This window comes from Lipophrys pholis, assembly GCF_963383615.2.
Source record: "Lipophrys pholis genome assembly, chromosome: 20".
Taxonomy (NCBI): Eukaryota; Metazoa; Chordata; class Actinopteri; order Blenniiformes; family Blenniidae; genus Lipophrys; species Lipophrys pholis.
In genome coordinates, this window is record NC_137648.1 from 19,519,327 (window position 1) to 19,541,804 (window position 22,478).

At 42.6% G+C, this 22,478-nt stretch overlaps 1 protein-coding gene across 3 annotated transcripts in view; it reads right to left on the bottom strand.

Annotated features, from left to right (window-relative positions):
• Positions 1 to 19,502: 19,502 nt before the first annotated feature.
• Positions 19,503 to 22,478, bottom strand: part of jcada (junctional cadherin 5 associated a) — a 28,023-nt gene continuing 25,047 nt past the window's right edge. For all 3 annotated transcript variants that reach the window (XM_080489184.1, XM_080489185.1, XM_080489186.1), the window contains exon 5: positions 19,503 to 20,498. In XM_080489184.1, coding sequence (XP_080345310.1) covers positions 20,464 to 20,498 — 35 coding nt within the window. In that variant the 3' untranslated portion in view covers positions 19,503 to 20,463. The remainder of the gene's footprint in view (positions 20,499 to 22,478) is intronic.

Sequence of the window (22,478 nt, forward strand, 5' to 3'; positions counted from 1 at the left end):
TTCGGCAGAACCCCGCACTGCTGAACTCTCGTGTTGCTCTTATGGAGTATGAATCGACCTTGAAAACATTAACTAAAAATTTCACGTCCCGTCACTTCTTTCCTCCGTTTCGGCATCAAAACAGAAAGGCTCCTCTCTTCTGATTGGCTGCGGGACAAAATCCTCTCTCCTGATTGGCTGCGAAATCCGTCAATCTCAGATAAGCGCCGACTTTTTCTCCATAGACTGAGCGCGCAGGTCTTTTTCACCACATGTCTCAGCGGAGGGGAGCCGCTTGTGTGATTTGTAGTTGAAGAAAACAATCTGTGACTTGTGTGGAAGAACTTCACATCGATACAGGTGTACAAATATGTTTTTCATCAGATGTACTGCAACAATTGGAGGAAAAATATCAGCATGACAGTTCTGTGACTTGTAAAACAGGATTTGTGCTCCTGTAATTAAGAATTTGTGACTTGTAAGTGTGGTGTTGTATTTGTGGAGAGAAAACAATTCTACAGGTACACAACTCACGGTACACAACTACAAATTCACTTTTACAAGTACACAAACTGTTTTTTACCTATAATACCGCCATAAAGGTTATAATATAGTTTTCCTGACCTCCACATTGCAGCCATCCTGGACCCCAGGTTGAAAACCAAGTACATCACCCCAGACCACATTCCTACCATTAAGACCCAACTCAAGACCGAAATACTGGAATCAGCAAGGCGTGCATATAACCAGGCTAGTAATAATGATCTATTATGATATCACAAAAACACTCTAAATTCATTAATAATTGCTGTTTTTTTCATCTGGTAGGAGAAGAGGTCTCGTACTGAAACCACAGCCCTCTGGTGAAAAGGTGAAGAAGTCTCCTGGCAGCTTCTTGTGGCCTCTCCTGCGTCTCCCACGCAACTTGAAGACGTCACTGAGGCAGAGTTAAGCAGTTACCTCATGACTCCTGCCACTGATGGAGAAGACGACCCCTTGGCCTGGTGGAAGGTGCACAAGATCAACTTTCCACGACTGTGCAAGATGACCCGCAAGTATCTCTGTATCCCTGCCACCAGTGCTCCCTCAGAGCATCTCTTTAGTGCAGAAGTGGAATATAGTGACCTGCACTCGCTCGTCTTTAAGACCAGCAAAAGTTGACATGCTGGTTTTCCTTTCAAAAAAATCTATGAGCGACTGAGAACTATACAGAAGAATCTTTCTGGCCGGCAGTGCCATACTCATTTTGCACTTTAGTGTGTTGTGTGCTGCTGTTACTGAGTGAAAACATACACTTGTTTATGTTGTGTTCATTGGGACTTTGATTTACCTAAAAAAAAGTGTCCAATTGGTTAAAGCAGATACTTGTTCTTACTTTTCCTGCACTTGAGTATGTGTGACGTCACTGACTGAAGATCAGTAAGCTTTATTTTTTATATATGTATACTTTATTTATTCATAGACTGTCTAGTTAAGTTCAGACAGTGTTTAAGAAGTGCAGTCCACATGTTTACATATCAGGTTTCATGAAACATGAAAGTTGGACATGTTGAAGTGGTAAAGCCACAGATTTGTTTGCATTATAGTTGTAATCTGCATTTCAATTCACTCACTTATATACTTATGTTTATACCACACTTGTTTGGCAGAATTTTGTTATGTTGTTGTGGTGAACGCTTAAAAGACTGCAAGTCACAGTATTTAGTATGTTTACACGTGTAATTGAAGTAGAAGATAAATAAACTGTCTTTCACATTAATACACGCTTCATTTGACTTTATCTTAACATAAGCCTAGTCTATAAGAAAGAAGAATTTATGTATAATAAATCTGATAGTGTTTATTATAATACAGATTGATTTATTGCTTGTGTTTGTTGAAAAATACATGAGAAGAGGACCTTGACAAAATAATCGCATATTAAATCGCAATCGCAATTTTGAGGAAAAAAATCGCAATTAGATTATTTTCCAAAATCGTTCAGCTCTAGTCAAAAGTCAGTAAATCGGAAGGGAAAGCCTACAATTCAGAAATGTGGATCATGGTTTATTTTATGATGCAGTGGAAAACCAAGTTCCCACTAACATTATTCCAAAACTAATTGAGAGATTTTCTATTCCTAATGGTGTGACTCGGTCTGTCGCAATAATCATTAAATCAATAAATCAATTAATTGCACGATAATTAAAAATGAGCTTGATAAGTTTGCCAGGCTCGATAATTTTTAATTTACCAAAGACGTCACTGTGAGCGGCTCATCCAGTTTAATGTTGTTTTGTTAATGTTGCCAGATTTCTGAGCCTTCCAGCGGAAAACCCGGGTAAGGCTCACTGTAAACGGGCCTGAACATGTCGGGGGGAAAACAGCCAATCTGGCAACAGCAGCCTGCAGAGTCACACCACCGCATACATCAACATGGGAAGCATCACGACAAATATAAGACAGCAGCACGACCCAATACTCTGTCTCCACAATTAAAACTTCATCTTCGTATGGTTACCGTACTTTCCGGACAACAAGCCGCTACTTTTTTTTTTTTTTTTTTTTTTTATATGCTTTGAACCCTGCGGAGGACGACTCGGCTTTTTAAGGGTTAACAAGCTTCATGCTGCTGATACGTGGGTTCTGCGCAGCAACATATTGGAAAAAAAGAATTATGAACTAGTTCATTTTTGGAACTATGAATTTAGAACTATGAACTGAACTAGTTCATATTAAAATTTGTGAACTGAACTTTGAACCAGTTCATGTAGAAACTGAACTTTCCCAACACTGCCTGTCAATCACTCTTGTGTGTGTTTGTGTGTGTGTGTGTGTGTGTGTGTGTGTGTGTGTGTGTGTGTGTGTGTGTGTGTGTGTGTGTGTGTGTGTGTGTGTGTGTGTGTGTGTGTGTGTGTGTGTGTGTGTGTGTGTGTGTGTGTGTGTGTGTGTGTGTGTGTGTGTGTGTGTGTGTCCTGTTAGCGGCCCAGTACTCGTACCTCTGTGCTCCTCCAGGTAAAGGTGTTATCTGGTCCTTCTCGTAGGTCTTTTTGTAACGCAGGTCCTTTGTAAACATAATCTAGATCTATTGGTGCACATCTTGCTTTGAAATTTTCTATTTTCATACAGAAGTATGTACAGCTTCTTTTGTAAGCGCGGCATTCTGGTTTTATTTTGTTTGTTTGTTTGTTTTTTTTGTTTTTCTGGTGCATGTAATGCGTAAGAAATCACAGAGAAGGTGTATTTGCATATAAGTGCATTTGGTACAAAAATATAGTCTATCCAATAAACAACTGTTATATTTCATATAATGTATATTTTATTTTCCAAAGTTAAGCTCCATATTTAAAAGAGAACAAGGTATTTTTAGATGATTATGAAAAGGGAAGGCACGCCGCTTGTCTGTATTTGACGTGATCGTTGAGAATGATCACAAATAGAGACGATGAGAGTGCTGTTGTACAGTACTGCAGACTATTCATAAATAAAAGTCTTTGCATGAAACTTTGTGGTCCTTGGTTTTTTTAAAAATCTTTTCTGGGGTGTTTTGTTTTTGTTTTATTTGGTCATTTTGATCATTTGATATTTTAATGTAACTTGTATATAAGATCAAGTAGCACGAGCAAATGTTTTTTGTGAAAAGTTGCGTTTACCCATGTTTCCATGGAGATGGAACATTTTCGAAAAATTGCGTTTACCTCCGTTTCCATGGAGACGGAGTGTTTTTGAGAAGTTCAGTTTTTTTGATTTTCCATGGATACAGAGTGTTTTTGAAAAGTTGCATTTACCTCTGTTTCCATGGAGATGGAGCAGTTTCAAAAAGTTGCGTTTTCCTTCATATCCATGGAGTGGGAAGCACTTTCAAAAAGTTGCGTTTTCCTCCATTTCTATGGAGACGGAGCATTTTTGAAAAGTTCAGTTTTCCTCCGTTTCCATTAAGACGAAGCATTTTCAAAAAGTTGCGTTTTCCTTCATATCCATGGAGTGGGAAGCACTTTCATAAAGTTGCGTTTTCCTCTGTTTCCATGGAGACTGTGCATTTTCAAAAAGTGTCATTTTCAGTGGCCCCACGCATCAAAACACAAGCAAAATTTCTCGTCTTCATTTGAAAACGTTATATTAAAAACAGATACAAGATTTTGTTCTTCTGTCCCTCCAAAATAAAAGCAGAAACAGCTCTTATTTTTTACAAAGTGAAGAATTTCCCTGTACGATAGCGGTAAAGTACTGTTCGCAGAGACGCCAGCACTTTACTGCTATTTTACAGTATTGATACTGTGAAAAGGCTACACAGTTACTGTATTGTTAAAATACAGTATATTTCAGTATTTTTTCCTTTAACAATTTTTTAAAAGCGTTTTACCTCAAACACATTGTGACACTTCATTCAATTAAAATGTATTTATATAGCATAACAACAAAACCCTGTCATTTCTAAACATAAACTCAACATACTTGAGGTCTTGGTCTCAATCCGAGTGGATAAAAGTACTACTAATTCATGACGGTCCTTTACCCAACAAAACGACTCTTTAATATTAAAATACTTCAATAGATACAATAGAAGAAGTCAAGAGTACATTTTAAAATCAAAGACTTCAAAGACTCGCTCTTTAATCATCTGATCCACCAATCAGACGATTAAAGAGCGAGTCTTTGAAGCCTCACACCGTGAAGCCAGCCGTGAGTCTCTGCTTCTTCTTTTTGTTGTTTCACATCAAACGGGATCTAAGAACCCGCATCCCAGTGAAAGTATGATTGAAGAACCTTCAGAAGACGGACGCCGGCATAGTACCTCTCCTCCCTCCTGCGGCGGCGCCATCAGAAGCGTGACGCGTGGATTACCATTAAAATGTGTGTCTTTCGTCAATCCGACGTTCAATCTGATTACTTGAGATTTACACTTAATGAATGGGCTCGAAGGCACCGCCATGTTTTCCTCAGAGGTTTAACCTTGTTACCGTCATTCCTGGGATCGGGGGCTCTCCAGTGTCGGGTTTGCGTCTTCTATGTTTCATGCACGGATCGTCTAAAAGTCCAAAGACATGTGCGTCCAGTTTACTGGTGTCTCTGGAGGTTTGTCGTGTCATGAAATGGATCAGTTCCATCTCTGCGATCCTAAATGGGACGAGGCAGGTGAAGAGGGATTCATGATTTGGGATAAAAAAAATAGGTTGTGCTGCCCTCTGTAGGCCAGTTGGTGTACGTGCAGGTCAATGTGAAGGCTTATTTTCAGAGGATGGTTCGTTTGAAGACACGGCGACACTAAGGCCGTTTTCCAATACCCATACTTGTCTATACTTGTGCTCTCGTGCACTCGTGAAACGTCATCAGTGGGAGACCAAGTACTGTTCCAATTCTTAGGCCGTTTCTCACCGAGTACACATGGAATACCCGGATGTATCCTCGCTCCGCCCACTTTTTCAGGATGCATCGACACTGACCTGTGCAGGCTTGGGAAGCCAATTTACCCATAATGCATTTAGCAGGAGAAGCCGGAGGAGATCGAGGAGGAGGAAACACACAACGGTGCGTAAAAAATCTGAAATATTAGCGTCATTGTTCAACAGAGTGCAGTTTTAAGAGGGTTTTAGGCCAGAATATAGTTGTTTAAAATGTAGCAGAATGATCTAATGAAGGTGATGGCAGGAAGACAGGCAGACAAACAGAAAATGAGGGAGACAACGGAAAGAAACAAATTGGAGCGGAGACTGAAAAACACTCCCGTTGAACAATTACCAACAAAGTTTCCAGATCTTGACACTGAGAAACTGGAACAGGTTGCAAACCTTGTCCCAGGAAAATGTGTTGGGGACCACATTTACCATCTCCGGTACAAGAGGGATCAGTAGATCATACACAATGGCAAAATAGAAAGCTTGAAGGCCAAGAGAAAACAGTATGTTGTTGCATACTGGTCAGAGGACGAAACTTATGATGCCACAGACTATGACGTGTCTCCCTGGGCCTTGGCAGCAGATTTAATTGTCAATAGTTTAATGATGTGAGGCAGGCAAGACGCATTTTGTTTAGTCAACCAAGACAGTATTTATTAGTAATCTTCATGAATGCATTTTCTTTCTGCAGGGATTAACCAACATGAGTGCAACATTCAGGACTTACTAGTATGCGTACGGGTGTGGCAGCTCCAATCTTAATACTAATAAAATGGGGGCTTTTCCACCAAAAAGAACCAGGAGCTAGTTCGGTGCCGGTGCCAGAGCCAGTTCTTAAATGAGCACCGCACACTGCATTGCTCAGCGGCTGCAGCGCCTCAGTCGGCGGTCAGAAGGTGAAACAAGACCTGGACGTGACGTTAGTTATAATAATGTTACCATGAAAAGTGTGAAAAATAAACAACAATGGAAAACAGCTTCTAAATCATATCCGACGTAGCTGACTGACAGGAGGAGCTCTGCAGCATCTCGAGAGACGCGGCGCCACGAACGTTGATTAAATAATCCTGTTCCCTCGTATTATTAACTTCAGGGAACGACTTATTATACTGTCCCACGTGTTATTTTTTTACTTTTTTCTCTATAACCACTCTGGGGCTCCGTGTTCGCTGTAGTTTTCAGAAAGCCGGTTAAAACCTCGCTTCCGCCTTTTAGGTGGCGATAACTCCAGCGATAACTCCGCCCCCAGCTGATGACGCGTCGGGGCCCCGGTCTGGCTCCTCTTTGGCCCAGCAATGAAGTGGGCCAGCGTAGCACCAGTTTAGCCCCTGTTTGGCCGGGGCTTTGGCAGTGCAAAGACAAAGAACTGGTGCTAAGGCTGGCCCTGGCTCCGAACTAGAACCTGGTTCTTTCCTTTGAAAAAGCCCCCAGAGATATCTTGAATATTAAAGAAACTACAAGTGTTTTTATGTAAAAAGTTTTGTTTTTGGTCACAGATTTGTGTACTACTCACCTTTAAGAAAATTGCACTAATTAGTAAACTTCTTTTGCCAATTATTTCCTTATTTGTTAAGATAACTGAATGGTTTTGGTGTCATTTCCTTAGTTTTTCCCTGCTCTTTCCAGTGGTACCAGTTGCATTCAATTTGGTTGACTTTTAAATTTTTCTTCGCATACCTAGTTATCAGGACTCCAGAGGTGGACCCCAGGTATACTGACTTATATTTACATTTACATAAACGGATCAAAGGTGGCAGATATCAGCACAGACCAACGAGCAAAACTGACTTGCTTCAGTCAGAGTTGCTGTCGTGCAGCCCTGGAGGGGTGGAGGACCTGGTTCTCAGAGTGGACGGAGCCAGGTCCACAGAGTCCTCGTCCTCGCCCCTGGTGGTGTTCTCAGTGGGAGAGGACGGCGCCTGGTCTCCAGAGTCCTGGTCTCCGGAGTTCTGGTCTTCGCAGTCCTGGTCTCCGGGGTCCTGGTCTCCGGAGTCCTGGTCTCCGGAGTCCTGGTCCTGGTCCCTGGTCCAGACGGAGCCGAGGCCCAAATCCGCTGAACTCAGCCTGCATCTCTTTCTTCCCTGAGACTCGGGGCTCTTGTCATGCCTCCTCTTGGCTGGAGAGCCGGGGCCTGAGGTGGACGGAGCCTGGTCTCCGGGGTCCTGGTCTCTGAAGTCCTGGTACTGGTTGCTGATCCAGACGGAGCCAAGGCCCGAATCCGCTGAACTCAGCCTCCGTCTCTTTCATCCCTAAGACTCGGGGCTCTCGTCACGCCTCCTCTTGGCCGGAGAGCCGTGGCCTGAGGTGGACGGAGCCTGGTTTCCGGGGTCCTGGTCTCCGGAGTCCTGGTCTCCAGAGTCCTGGTCCTGGTCCCTGGTCCAGACGGAGTCGAGGCCCGAATCCGCTGAACTCAGCCTCCGTCTCTTTCTTCCCTGAGACACTGGGCTCTCGTCACGCCTCCTCTTGGCCGGAGAGCCGTGGCCTGAGGTGGACGGAGCCTGGTTTCCGGGGTCCTGGTCTCCGGAGTTCTGGGCTCCAGAGTCCTGGTCCTGGTCCCTGGTCCAGACGGAGTCGTGGCCCGAATCCGCTGAACTCAGCCTCCGTCTCTTTCTTCCCTGAGACACTGGGCTCTCGTCACGCCTCCTCTTGGCCGGAGAGCCGTGGCCTGAGGTGGACGGAGCCTGGTTTCCGGGGTCCTGGTCTCCGGAGTTCTGGTCTCCAGAGTCCTGGTCCTGGTCCCTGGTCCAGACGGAGTCGTGGCCCGAATCCGCTGAACTCAGCCTCCGTCTCTTTCTTCCCTGAGACTCAGGGCTCTCGTCACGTCTCCTCTTGCCTGGAGAGCAGGGGCCTGAAGTGGACGGAGCCTGGTCTCCGGGGTGCTGGTCTCTGAAGTCCTGGTACTGGTCGCTGGTCCAGACGCAGCCAAGGCCCAAATCCGCTGAACTCAGCCTCCGTCTCTTTCTTCCCTGAGACTCGGGGCTCTCGTCACGTCTCCTCTTGGCCGGAGAGCCGGGGCCTGAGGTGGACGGAGCCTGGTCTCTGGGGTCCTGGTCTCTGGAGTCCTGTTCGTGGTTGCTGGTCCAGACGTGGCTGAGGTCTGAGTTGGATGTTTCGTCATCATCAATATCGTACCAACCCAGCTCCCAGATATCGCTTGCTTCAGACTCGTGGCTCTCGTCGCACCTCCTATTGGCCGGAGAGCCAGGGCCTGCCGGTTCGGGAGCCCAGGCTTCGTCAACTTGTTGCAGTTGCCGATCAGGAATCTCCTGAGCCTGAGACGCAACTGCGGGGGGAAACATGGGGGACCGCTGAAGATCCTCAGGGAGAACAGGATGAGAGGGTAAGAGCCAACCCTGTTCTAAGTTCACCATGTCCTCTTCATCTTCCAACTCCTCTTCATCATCTGGGATGACGGCGGGGGGGTCCTCTACATCCTCCAACTCCTCTTCATCATCTGGGATGACGGCGGGGACGTCCCCAACCTCTGCTTCAAAATGCAGGCGGTCAATGAAGACATCGCCTCTGTCATACGCGATTCCATTTGCCTCTTGGTTCATTTGGGGAACGTTGTCAAGCTGGTGTCCGAAGTTCCTGATTAACCACTCATGTAGGTCCAATCCTATGTCATTCAGGCGTTGGGCTAGTGGATGACCTCTAAGTCCATGGTTCCAGAACAACCTGAGTAGGCCTGTGACAGAAGGAATATCAAACAGTTAAAACATATGAAGGTCTCCGAACACGATGGGGGAAACATGAACGAAAGCTTTGCCTCATGTCTTTCCCAAATCACCCACATCAACCAAATAATAACCGGCAGTGCAGTAAACAGCTCAATCCAATGTGATGGATGACATTGTGCTGCTGTGGATTACTGAGGTTGGGACATCCAACCAAGAGTTTTTTTTTTAATCAAAGTCAAACCCTGGGCTTTCTATGAGTCAACGAGACAGAGAGCGAGAGTTTCCACTGATGGTTGAAAGATGAAGAGTAAAGAAAAATGTGGGATTCCTACCAGGATCGTTGTTGTTGTTGTCTCCTGCCTCTGGGAGGATCGGTCTGTCATTGGCCATTTCTTGAGTTTTGAAAATTTCACTGATCAAATGTTTTGTCTTCAACAAAGATACGATGTGCAGGAGATTCTGGTCGTGTGCGTCGTGTGATTCTCTAACAGCGTTCGTCCACAGCAGTGTGAGTTTTGCAGTCAATCAGTTAGTTCTGGGAGACACCAGGTCGTCTTCCTTTGTAGTGAATGAAAGAGAGGTTGTGATGTCATTTCCCTATGATGTATTTTCTCTTTTATGTCAGAGAACGCTTTGATTGGTTTGTATGCATGAATTTTACCATGGAGCGTCTCCATGGCAACAGACGGCTGATCTCCTTTGATCTCCTCCATTAGGCGCCTCTCATCCGCTTTGTATGGGAACATGTTTTTCAGTTTTTTGCTGATTTAATCAAAAACGGTTTGCCGTTAACGTCCCAAAATCCAACCAATTGGTCTTTGGATGATGACAAATCATCTCTCAAGATTTCATGAAAATATGGTTAACAGTTTTTGCGAAAAGTTGGTAAAATACATACAAACCAATAAATAACACACAACCCCCTCTCAACTTTTGTTGGCGAAGGTAAACACAAGAAATCAAAATCTGTTTGTTCCTGTTCAAACTAAAATCCATCTGTTTATTTAACTTGGGCTCCGTTATACACCCTCTAACTTGTCACATCGCGTCACGTCACGTCACGTCACGTCTCGAGCCGCTGGCCGGCGCACCGTCGCTCCGCGTCTGCACACACCGGAAGGTTCCAGAACTTCGGCGTCGGGGAACCGGAGCTCAGGAGCCGGCCAGAGTGTGTGGACACCCGGCGGCCCGTGCAATGGAGCACCGGTCAGCGACGTGACGTGACGTGACGTGACGTGACGTGACGTGGCGTGGCGTGGCGCGGCGCGGCTTGACGTGACGTGACGTGACGTGACGTGACGTGACGTGACGTGACGTGACGTGACGTGACGTGACGCGATGATCGGACTCGATAGTCCACCGGAGCTGCTCCAAGCTGGACGACGGATGGCCACAGCTGCCTCCGAGCTCCGATCCTCGCCTGCTCCTGAGTCCTGGTCTATGTTCCTGCTTCGCTTCTGCTCTTTCTGGACCAACATGAGAGTTGCGCCGCAAATAAAGACCTGAATATGTTAACAACAGAGGATTCATACAGCCGGCATATTAAAATACTGAGGCCGTGTAGTAAATCACTGACCAATCAGCAGACGGCTCCTCAAAACTCATTCGGAACCAAAACGGAAGGACGACGGAAAAGCATCAACCTCTGGAGCGGTTATTTCGGTACCAACAGCAATTTTTGCCGTGGAAACCTTAACCTTACCGGACCGTACCATTCCATTCCTGCACTTTTTGTGTTGTGGAAACGGGACACACGGGCTAAATACATTACAATAAATCCCAAACACATTAAATGCAACAAGTTCAAACTTCATTAAATCAACAATAAAGGTGAGTTAGTGCACATACCTGTTTAGAAAACAATGAAAATAACTCTTTTGAAAATCGGCGCACACACAGCAGGTTGACAGTCCCCCTGTTGGCGGCTAGACAAACACACATACACTCGTGTTTCACACAACCCATTAAAAAGTGAAATTCACACGAAATTCACACTCGGCACACACTAAAGAAAAACGCTCACAACTACATAACAAAGTATTTACATGAGTATTTACATGTCAAGATGGAGCGATTTCTTAAAGGGAAAGCACAGGTATTGTAATACAACAACAAAAAGATGAATAAACTAATTAAGAAAGTGACAACAGTATCTATAACTGATCTGGATTTAGGGGGATTTCATAAAGAAATACAAATATAAACTAATTACATTATTAACCTGGTTACATCTTCATGTCACATTTCTCAGAGATCCATTGAAAGTGTAGACTTGTTTGGACGGAGTGCAAAGTGAAGCAGCAAAATGGCCGACTGATAAATTCAAGTCAAATTCAGAAACATGGCCCACAAAGCCGAGATTCAATAAATATCCAATTCAGATCTTTTTCTTCTTCTTTTAATTGGAATTCCCTCCTTATTCTACCTGTAAAACTGTCAAATATCTGATGAGCCCATTTTCTCTTGAGGAAGTTGACGCTTTCATCGCTGCAGGAAACAGGAACAGGTGGGTTTGGTGCTTGAATAAAATTGAAGACTGTTCTGAATTGATTTTAGTAGAATGGAATCTTTTTTCCATTAATAGAGCAACACAATTTATTGCTCAGACTGATGTTTTTAAAATTTGTTTTCACGGCTTTACTTTTTTGGATCCCAGGCTGCTTGAGTGAATACCAAATCCAATACTGCCCCCTGCTGGACGACACAGGTCTTTATTAATATCTCAGTAAAAGAGTTTTGTTTGAAGGCGAACCTTTATTGTTTAGATCTCAGAATATGAACATTAACGGGAACAAAGCTTGAATTTCTACTTAACAAACACATCATACTACTTTTGGACTTTTTAAAATCAAATCACGCAGACATGTTGAATCATACACAAAATACAAATACATACAAAACAGATGAAAAAAACAGATCCACATATCTTTACAACCTACACCCTGTTAACCAGTTACCACATCAACTTAACTATAGTGAATCTGATATTTTTCTCTGCACACAAGGGATTGAATCAATTCATCCCCCCACCCCCATTAATTAGCCAACATTCAATGTAATATCTGTCAGTACTGTCAGTTCCCTGCATTTAAGTTAAATGCTTGTTTTATTTTTTACTCTGTAAACTAGAAAATTAAATAGTGGGTGAGATCAGTTGACTATCAGATGTTATGTGGCACAAACTTCCCATCCTCCAGCTTTGATTCTACATTATTTGCTTTCCATATATCATCTTTTCTTTACTGTTCTGGATTTGATTCAGTTATTTTGTGCTAAAAATGTTTTCTTCAATGACAAAGTGACCATCTCTATTGTTGTTGTTACTATTATTATAATCGTTGTTGGGAATTTGGACACACATATCAACATAAACACACATAATTCTCTTTCTTTCTTTCTTTCTTTCTTTCTTTCTTTCTTTCTTTCTTTACTATTTTCTTCCAGTCTTTTCTTTAATCCAGATTAGATTAATATGTGAAAGCATAAACACCCATATACACACACACTTCTACATTTCTAGACTTGTAGATATTGTCACACAGTGTGCGATATATTCCTCTTAAAACATTTTGTCACTTTTTTCTTCACGCTTGAGTTTATATCGTTTTGTTTCTTCTACCTCCACACAATCACTATTAACCTCTTTCTCTTGTTTTTGTTTTCAGAATTAAGCCCTACGACTCTCGTGACCGTAGCGATGGTGGTATAGTGGTGAGCATAGCTGCCTTCCAAGCAGTTGACCCGGGTTCGATTCCCGGCCATCGCAGACTTACATTTTAATCACACACCAGGTTTTCCTCATGATAACGTGCTTCCGTTCATTTAAATTAAACATGTACGATATAAAAAAAAAAGAAGAACATATATATGAATGTACAATGAAATAAATCCATTATCACTAAAACAGATCTTAACACTTCAAAAGAAATTTGCGATGGCCGGGAATCGAACCCGGGTCAACTGCTTGGAAGGCAGCTATGCTCACCACTATACCACCATCGCTTGACGGAAACGGAATCCGGCAATGTGCTTTGAACACACACGATGAGGGGGCCTAGAGACGGATATATTATTATGAAATACGTTTATGTTCATCTGTTTCAGACGCTGCCGCGACTCTCTCTTTATCTTAACGCGGTTTAAAGTCTCAAATCATCACCGTGTGAAACGGATTAAAGTTCCATTCCTGTCCAGCAGAGGGAGCGCTCACTCTGTGTCACGGTGCCAGGACTGAGCATGCGCAGTAGCATCCTCAGACTGAGGGAGAATTCAGGCGATTAAACGACTTTTTTCAGGAAGAAAACTTTTCACGGCTTAAACTAGAAGATGTGGAATAATGTAGCATCATGCCTATTAGTATTAGAAACAAAACCTTCAGGATATAAATTAAAACTGCATCCTATATAAATATGATATAATGTATAATATAAATATAATAAGAAATATAATATAAATGTAAAACTGTATCTTATATAATGTGGGGAAAAGCCTTCTCAATACATTTGTGTTGAATTAACTTCCCAAACATGCACTAGTGTCTAATGCTCAATCAGACATCTGCAACTTTTATCACCAAAAAAACGTAATTTTTCACTAAATAAGGATGTACGGAGGCACAAAACATGTTTAATTCTCTATAGAAAACTGATTAAAGTCTGTGTGAAGGTGAGATTTTTATCTTCATGCTATAAAAGGACACTTCCTTTACCTCGAAATTCATTGTAAGATTTTCTTTTTAATTTTTTAATTTTGTTTATTTTTTAGAGACCATGTACAAAAACAGTAATGTTAAAGAAAATGTGTTTTGTACCAGATTTTAGCCGTAGCTCGTTTCCACCTGCAGTCCCTGGGCAGGTACACAACATGATAATACATATTTACAAATATACCATAAAGCAAACATCTATAACATTAGCAGTATTGGCAGTACCATTAAAATGTAACACCTGCTTTCATAAAAATTCCTACAGATATTAAAAATCTTATGGAGCACATTATATAGAAAACAATGAGCAGGAACACATTATAATTAACATTATAAATATAAACTACAGTAAAATCAGTAACATTATTATTAACATCAACATCTGTTTGGTTCAAGGCAAAAAAATTGGTTCTGGGTGTCATGGATGCTGCCATGTTTGCTATTGTCCATCTTATTTTTTAAAAATTCCTTTTTATTAATAATATCACTGAAACATTCTGTAATACAATCTTCACAAAGGCTCTCTCTCTCTCTCTCCTCTCTCTCTCTCTCTCTCTCTCTCTCTCTCTCTCTCTCTATATATATATATATTAGAAAGGGGAGTTCTTGAACAATCATGGAATATGAAACAATCACCACAGAAAAAAGAAAAAGAAACAAAACTAGGTCACAATTATAAATCAAATTTAATAGTTTTATTGGATGTTTAGTCTTCATTTTTAATGAGCTTTAGTAAAGAAGAGAAACTTCTTATGAAACACATAAAACCTGGGATCCACCATCATAAACATTTGTTTGTGTAAAATTGTCCAAGGGTGAGAATATTGTTAATTTAAAAAAAAAAAAATCATCTTTGTTTTCTACCATATCTGTTTACTTCAAGTTGGTTCACGGGCCGTTTGTTATTGTCCATCTACTCGCGCATGCGCAGTTGCAGCATTTCCGCCCCGAGGCCAGCGAGTCTTTTCATAAAGTTGCATTTTTAGTTTCGCCGTGTCTTCAAACGAACCATCCTCTGAAAATAAGCCTTCACATTGACCTGCACGTACACCAACTGGCCTACTGAGGGCAGCACAACCTATTTTTTTTTTTATCCCAAATCATGAATCCCTCTTCACCTGCCTCGTCCCATTTAGGATCGCAGAGATGGAACTGATCCATTTCATGACACGACAAACCTCCAGAGACACCAGTAAACTGGACGCACATGTCTTTGGACTTTTAGACGATCCGTGCATGAAACATAGAAGACGCAAACCCGACACTGGAGAGCCCCCGATCCCAGGAATGACGGTAACAAGGTTAAACCTCTGAGGAAAACATGGCGGTGCCTTCGAGCCCATTCATTAAGTGTAAATCTCAAGTAATCAGATTGAACGTCAGATTGACGAAAGACACACATATTAATGGTAATCCGATCAGATATATACTCTTAATTACCTCCAGCTCTGACTTACGTCTCGTGCGAATCAAAGGCGCGAAGAGTCAGAATCCACGCGTCACGCTTCTGATGGCGCCGCCGCAGGAGGGAGGAGAGGTACTACGCCGGCGTCCGTCTTCTGAAGGTTCTTCAATCATACTTTCACTGGGATGCGGGTTCTCAGATCACGTTTGATGTGAAACAACAAAAAGAAGAAGCAGAGACTCACGGCTGGCTTCACGGTGTGAGGCTTCAAAGACTCGCTCTTTAATCGTCTGATTGGTGGATCAGATGATTAAAGAGCGAGTCTTTGAAGTCTTTGATTTTAAAATGTACTCTTGACTTCTTCTATTGTATCTATTGAAGTATTTTAATATTAAAGAGTCGTTTTGTTGGGTAAAGGACCGTCGTGAATTAGTAGTACTTTTATCCACTCGGATTGAGACCAAGACCTCAAGTATGTTGAGTTTATGTTTAGAAATGACAGGTTTTTTTGTTATGCTATATAAATACATTTTAATTGAATGAAGTGTCACAATGTGTTTGAGGTAAAACGCTTTTAAAAAATTGTTAAAGGAAAAAATACTGAAATATACTGTATTTTAACAATACAGTAACTGTGTAGCCTTTTCACAGTATCAATACTGTAAAATAGCAGTAAAGTGCTGGCGTCTCTGCGAACAGTACTTTACCGCTATCGTACAGGGAAATTCTTCACAGTGTAAAAAATAACAGCCGTTTCTGCTTTTATTTTGGAGGGACAGAAGAACAAAATCTTGTATCTGTTTTTAATATAACGTTTTCAAATGAAGACAAGAAATTTTGCTTGTGTTTTGATGCGTGGGGCCACTGAAAATGCCACTTTTTGAAAATGCACAGTCTCCATGGAAACAGAGGAAAACGCAACTTTTTGAAAGTGCTTCCCAATCCATGGATATGAAGGAAAACGCAACTTTTTGAAAATGCTTCGTCTTAATGGAAACGGAGGAAAACTGAACTTTTCAAAAATGCTCCGTCTCCATAAAAATGGGGGAAAACGCAACTTTTTGAAAGTGCTTCCCACTCCATGGATATGAAGGAAAACGCACATTTTTGAAAATGCTCCATCTCCATGGAAACAGAGGTAAATGCAACTTTTCAAAAACACTCTGTATCCATGGAAAATCATGAAAACTGAACTTCTCAAAAACACTCCGTCTCCATGGAAACGGAGGTAAATGCAATTTTTCGAAAATGTTCCATCTCCTTGGAAACAGGGGTAAACGAAAATTTTCACAAAAAAATTTTGCTCGTGCTACTTGATCTTATATACAAGTTACATTAAAATATCAATTGATCAAAATGACCAAATAAAACAAAAACAAAACACCCCAGAAAAGATTTAAAAAAAAACCAAGGACCACAAAACAGAGTTTCATGCAAAGACTTTTATTTATGAATAGTCTGCAGTACTGTACAACAGCACTCTCATCGTCTCTATTTGTGATCATTCTCAACGATCACGTCAAATACAGACAAGCGGCGTGCCTTCCCTTTTCATAATCATCTAAAAATACCTTGTTCTCTTTTAAATATGTAGCTTAACTTTGGAAAATAAAATATACATTATATGAAATATAACAGTTGTTTATTGGATAGACTATATTTTTGTACCAAATGCACTTATATGCAAATACACCTTCTCTGTGATTTCTTACGCATTACATGCACCAGAAAAACAAAAAAACAAACAAACAAACAAAAAAAAACCCAGAATGCCGCGCATACAAAAGAAGCTGTACATACTTCTGTATGAAAATAGAAAATTTCAAAGCAAGATGTGCACCAATAGATCTAGATTATGTTTACAAAGGACCTGCGTTACAAAAAGACCTACGAGAAGGACCAGATAACACCTTTACCTGGAGGAGCACAGAGGTACGAGTACTGGGCCGCTAACAGGACACACACACACACACACACACACACACACACGCACACACACACACATGCACGATTTAAAAAAATAACCCCGAGGATTCACCCGACAACTCGAGTCGGAGCCGCACAACCGGGTCGGACGGGTGAAACCGGACGTTGTTGCCGCAGAATTTAAAACCCAGTTGGATGTGGATGTCCGATGCATAGCGTAAAGTTTGGTTTGGTATGCTTGGAACATTTTTCTTCGTATTGCTACCTGACGAGTGTAAACCAATCGCAAAGTTATTCAGACAAACTAACGCAAAGCTCCGATGTGTCGGCGTTGAGTTGGGGGGGGGGGGGGGGGTGTTCAGACGCCGGCGGCGTTCCCTCACAGCATCGATATTAAGCGTCTTAATGTCTCAACATCGGTTATTATTATTGCCCCAAATGGGTGAAATGGGGTCGCTTGCGTCCCCGTTTACCCTTAGGATTCGCAAACAGACAAAGAGCGGAAGTGAGGTCGCCAACGGAAACAGTGTGCAAGGCAGATCAGCTACATCTGGACGCCGCGCCCGGAGTGAAGAAAGACAAATGTTTGGCAGAGCAGAACTTTGTCGGGAGCGACGCTTCTCGTTTATCGTCTCGTCTCCATCGTGCCGCGTCGGTGAGGAGTGGGCATCTGTGGGACGAGCGTCGCAGCGGAGTTTGCGTTTCATTTCCAACTCGGAAGACCCGAAAAGTACCGGAAGCTCAAAACAATAGGGAAAGGTGGAGGGTAATCACTTTCACATGCTCATCCCACAAATGCGCGTTACATCCTGACGTGGTTCTATTAAGAACAAGGATGAAAATAAAACCGCTTTCTGAGGCGCCGTTTACACGGTTCATGTGAAAACGCATCGATTTAGGTGTTTTCCATTCAGAAAAGTTTCACGTTGAAAACGATGTAGTTTGCATGTTTTTGTAAGTACGATGTAAGTAGCGTGAATTTTGTATGGACAGACGACCAAGTTAGATTGTTATTACGGCGACTGTCAAAATAAAAGTACCAAGTCCCAGGAGGATATGGACTCGGAGTCATGATATCACGGAGACCTCCATGTTTGTTATTGTCCATCTACTGAGCATGTGCAGAACTTCTAGTTACTACAGTGATGTTGCGCATGCACCGTCGCAGCGTTTCAGAAAAGTTTCCTTTTACCGTGTCCCTATGGAGACGGAGTCAGCGTTTTCAAAAAGTTGCATTTTCGTCCATTGGTTCTATAGACCTGGAGCGTTTTGGAAAAGTTGCGTTTTCCTCCGTTTCCATGGAAATGGGAGAATGCAGCTTTTCGAAAACACTCCGTCTCAATGGCAACAGGGGATTATGCAACTTTTCAAAAACGCACAGACGCCAAACAGTCCAGCTCAATCGCCACGGAAACTGAAGAAAACGTAACTTTTCGAAAACGATCCAACTCTATCTATGGAAAGAGGAAAACACCACAGTTTGAAAACACTCCAACTCCGTCTCCATGGAAGTGTAGGAAAACGTAACTTTTCTAAAAATGCTACGCCTCCATGGAAACAGTGGATGAAAATGCAACTTTTTGAAAACGCTGACTCCGTCTCTATAGTGACAGAGTAAAAACTAAACTTTTCTGAAGCGCTGCGACTGCACATGCATTCCATTCCATTGAGATGACGTCAGTGTTTTCAAAAAGTTGCATTTTCCTCTGTTTCCATGACGACGGAGTTGGACTGTTTGGAGTGTTGCCACGGAGACGAAGTCTGAGTGTTTTCGTACAATTGTGTTCTCCCCAGTTAACATGGGAACGCAGCTGGAGCGATTTGGAAAAGCTGCACGTTCCTCTGTTCCCATGGAGAAAGGAGCGTTTTCGAAAAGTTGCGTTCTCTCCCATATCCGTGGGGACGGAGTTGGGAGTGTTTCCAGGGAGACCCAAAACGCAACAAAGGTTTTTACGTTTTCACTTGAAACGGGGCCTAAAAGCAGGAGAAGCGTCCCCCCCCCCCCCCCCCCAACAATGTAAATAAAACCACCAAACACAAAGTGTTCTTACCTCCTGTGCTTCGTTTATATTTTCTTACAAAAAGCACTTCTGAAATCCCAAACTAAGACGTGAGAAAAACGAAAACAGAGACACAAAAAAAAAAAAGAAAACCTGCACAGATAAATACAGACTTAATGCCACAGAACACACACACACACACACACACACACACACACACACACACACACACACACACACACACACACACACACACACACACACACACACACACACACACACACACACACGTTTTCTTTTTAGAAAATGCACGAGGGTTAACGAAAAAAAAAAAAAAAAAAGAAAGACGTTACTGGTACGTGTCGCGGCTCCAGACGCCGAGGCGGGGAAAGGAAAAGTGATCCCCCCCCACCCCCCCAATAGTGTAATCTCTGGGGTATTTGAGGAGATTATCAGGCGGCAACATAAAGCCAATAATCTGAGCGGCGCCGACACCCGTACCAGAACGCAGAGCCGACATCAGCTCCTTCACGACGGGAACCGCGTCACAAACACCCGGTGGATGACGACTGTATTGCTCTTGACTATTGGAGGACCACAGTGTTTCCCGTTGCTTCCGGGCTCTCTGAGTACATTCTCTATCACACCAGTAGAAGAATAAAGAGCGGGGGGCTTCATTATTAGTAACACACCCAAACACTACACTCCCAAAAAAAATCTTTTTTCTTAACATACATAGGAAAATATACATTTCTTCAGCAATTAAATGTCTTAAATTGATTATATATATATATATATATATATATATATATATATACTTAATAAAATCTTATAACTCTTTGTTATTTACATTTGGTGTAGGGTAATACTGATTGTAATGCAATACTGTTGCTTTCTTGTGTTTTTCTTTTTCTTTTTTTTCATCTTCACTACATTTCTTTTTCCGTGATGTGTTGGTTGAGCAGAAGCACTTTTACATTCATATTTCAACAACCGGAGCCCGGGTGCAGACGGCAGGGGATAATGACATGCTGTTAGTTTTTGTTGTTGTTTTTTTCTCAAGACAACTTCCAAAAAAAAAAAAAAAAGGAGGACATCCCGCTGGCTTTTTCGGGGAAGCAAATTGACTGGTGGAGAGAGAGAACGGAGGGGCGGGAAAGGCGGCGCCTTTTATTTGGCTGTAAAATAAAAAAGAAAGAAAGAAAAGCTGCTCTGGAAACACCGGGACGGTCGGCTCTGTGAGGAGTCATGTGGAACAATACTGGAGGAGTCACGGCCGACCGGAGCCGCCAGGTGAGATGAAAAAGCCTTTGTCGTCGGGGGGGGGAAAAAAAGAAAAGCTGTTAACTTGACAAAGACGAATTTCCACAGTGGCGAAGGCGGCGGGCAGAGGTCACACCCTCTCCACTCGACTGGGGTCGTACGAGTCTGATGAGAAAAGAGAGCAAAGAAAAGGTGAGAAAACTCGTTTGGGGAGCAAAACAATGTCGCCGGGGCGCCGAGGGAGAAGGACAATAGTCGACCGCAAAGTCCCCAAAACTGACAAACTTCCCCTCTCATCTCATTGGTGTCGACTTTGTGAGTTTGATGGTCTAAACAGTCTCTGGGTGGAAAAACCTCACAAACTGACGCCTCCTGTGTGTTTGTTACGGAAGAGCTTTAGGGCCACTGAAGAAAAGAAAGAATTCGGAGGCTACAAAAAAAAAAAAAAAACCTTTGTGGCCCCAGAAAAAGTCGAAAATCAAAGTCAAAGTCCGTCCATCCACATGCCAGCGCGTGTGACTGCTTCCTCAAAATGCATATCAGGCGCTTTAATGAAGTGATGAAAAGATGCTTCAGGACAGAATGTCGCTCATAAACACGGTGCAGTTATCATCAGTATCAGGACCAGAAGAGACAGAGCAGCCTGCTGCGTTCTTCCATCGCGGAAGTTCGTCGAGTACGAAGGACAAAGGCTCGGATCCCGGGCTGCTTATTTAAATGTTCTTATTAATCAAGGAAATCCTGTGTAAAATCACACGTCCAAAAGCAGTAAGCAACCCGATATAGTCAGAATTAAGTGATTTAATGTGAATTCACATCTCCGGGCAAATGATGAGGGATGGATAGAAGTCTCTCCGTGAAAAAAATGGAAGTGTCAAAGTCTCGACTTTGATTTTCGACTTTTTCTGGGGCCACGGAGGTTTTTGTTTTTTTTGTAGCCTCCGAATTTTTTTTTTTCTTCAGTGGCCCTAAAACTCTTCCGTAGTTTGTGTATATCTCAAATATAAAAGAAAATACTGACGAGCCCCACTTTTATTCCTAAAACAACCCTGACCTGTCGAGACCATCAAACCTCTGAAGGTGTGCTGAGGAATCTGGCACCAACGTTGTTAAAAATTCTAGGTTAAGTTTGTTATATTGAGTGCGAGTGATGTGATTTTCAGTCAGGCATAAATTCTGGACAGCCCAATCAGGCCATGGGGTCCTAGTATCACGTGTGATTGTTGTTTTTTTTCCCCCATAAGTTTTAGACATGAAGTAAGTCGTTCATAGTTCACCAAGCATGTCTGCTAGTGTTTAATGGGGGATATATGTCGCACACATTGAGTTTATATGTTCGGAGCCTTCTTTATATTGCTGTCAGTTGCTAATGAAACTAAAGCTAATCGGCTAGCATGTTGCTATATGTGTGATGCTAGAGGAGTTATTATCATTATCTGTTACTTATTTGCATATTCCATATTCTGTTTACAGAAAACCATTCTGCATTCATCCATCCATCCATTTTACTGTTCAATGAGACATTTAATCATCGTTTATCTTGTCTGGATCAGTCGTTCTCATGTACACGTCGACATACTATGCTGGAGATTCACCTGCTGTACTGCCAACGGTTCGACTCTATTAAAGGGGATAAAATCTATTAACCCGTGTCCGTCTCTACTCTCTGACCGATGTTGTCATTGTGGATAAAGTAGTCCCGGCGTCACCCGCATAATCAGCAATAAACGTGTCAGCAGCAGCAGATTCTCGGGGGTTGATAAGTTCATTAGCAGTCACACTGTGTGATGTTGATTTTACAGAGTTTACTTGGCAGCGCAACAACGGAAAGCGTTTTGGGTGTCTGTTCACACGGCAATGGTGCTCAGAGCCACTGAAAACGCAAAGTTTAGGAACTCCGTCTCCATGGAATCGGGGAAGACGCAACTCTTCTGACACGCCGCAACTGAGCATTTTCAGAAAGTTGCATTTTTAGTGGCTTCGAGCGCCGCTGTTGTCCGAACGGACACTCAAAACGTTTTGCGTTGTCACTGGAAAATGTCCCGTAAATGAGACTTTAGTCTCCATGAGGAAACATGCATCAATGATTCTTGGATGCCCGTGACCTTGTCGTCCGTTGACCTCGTCTATGGAGACACACGGAGA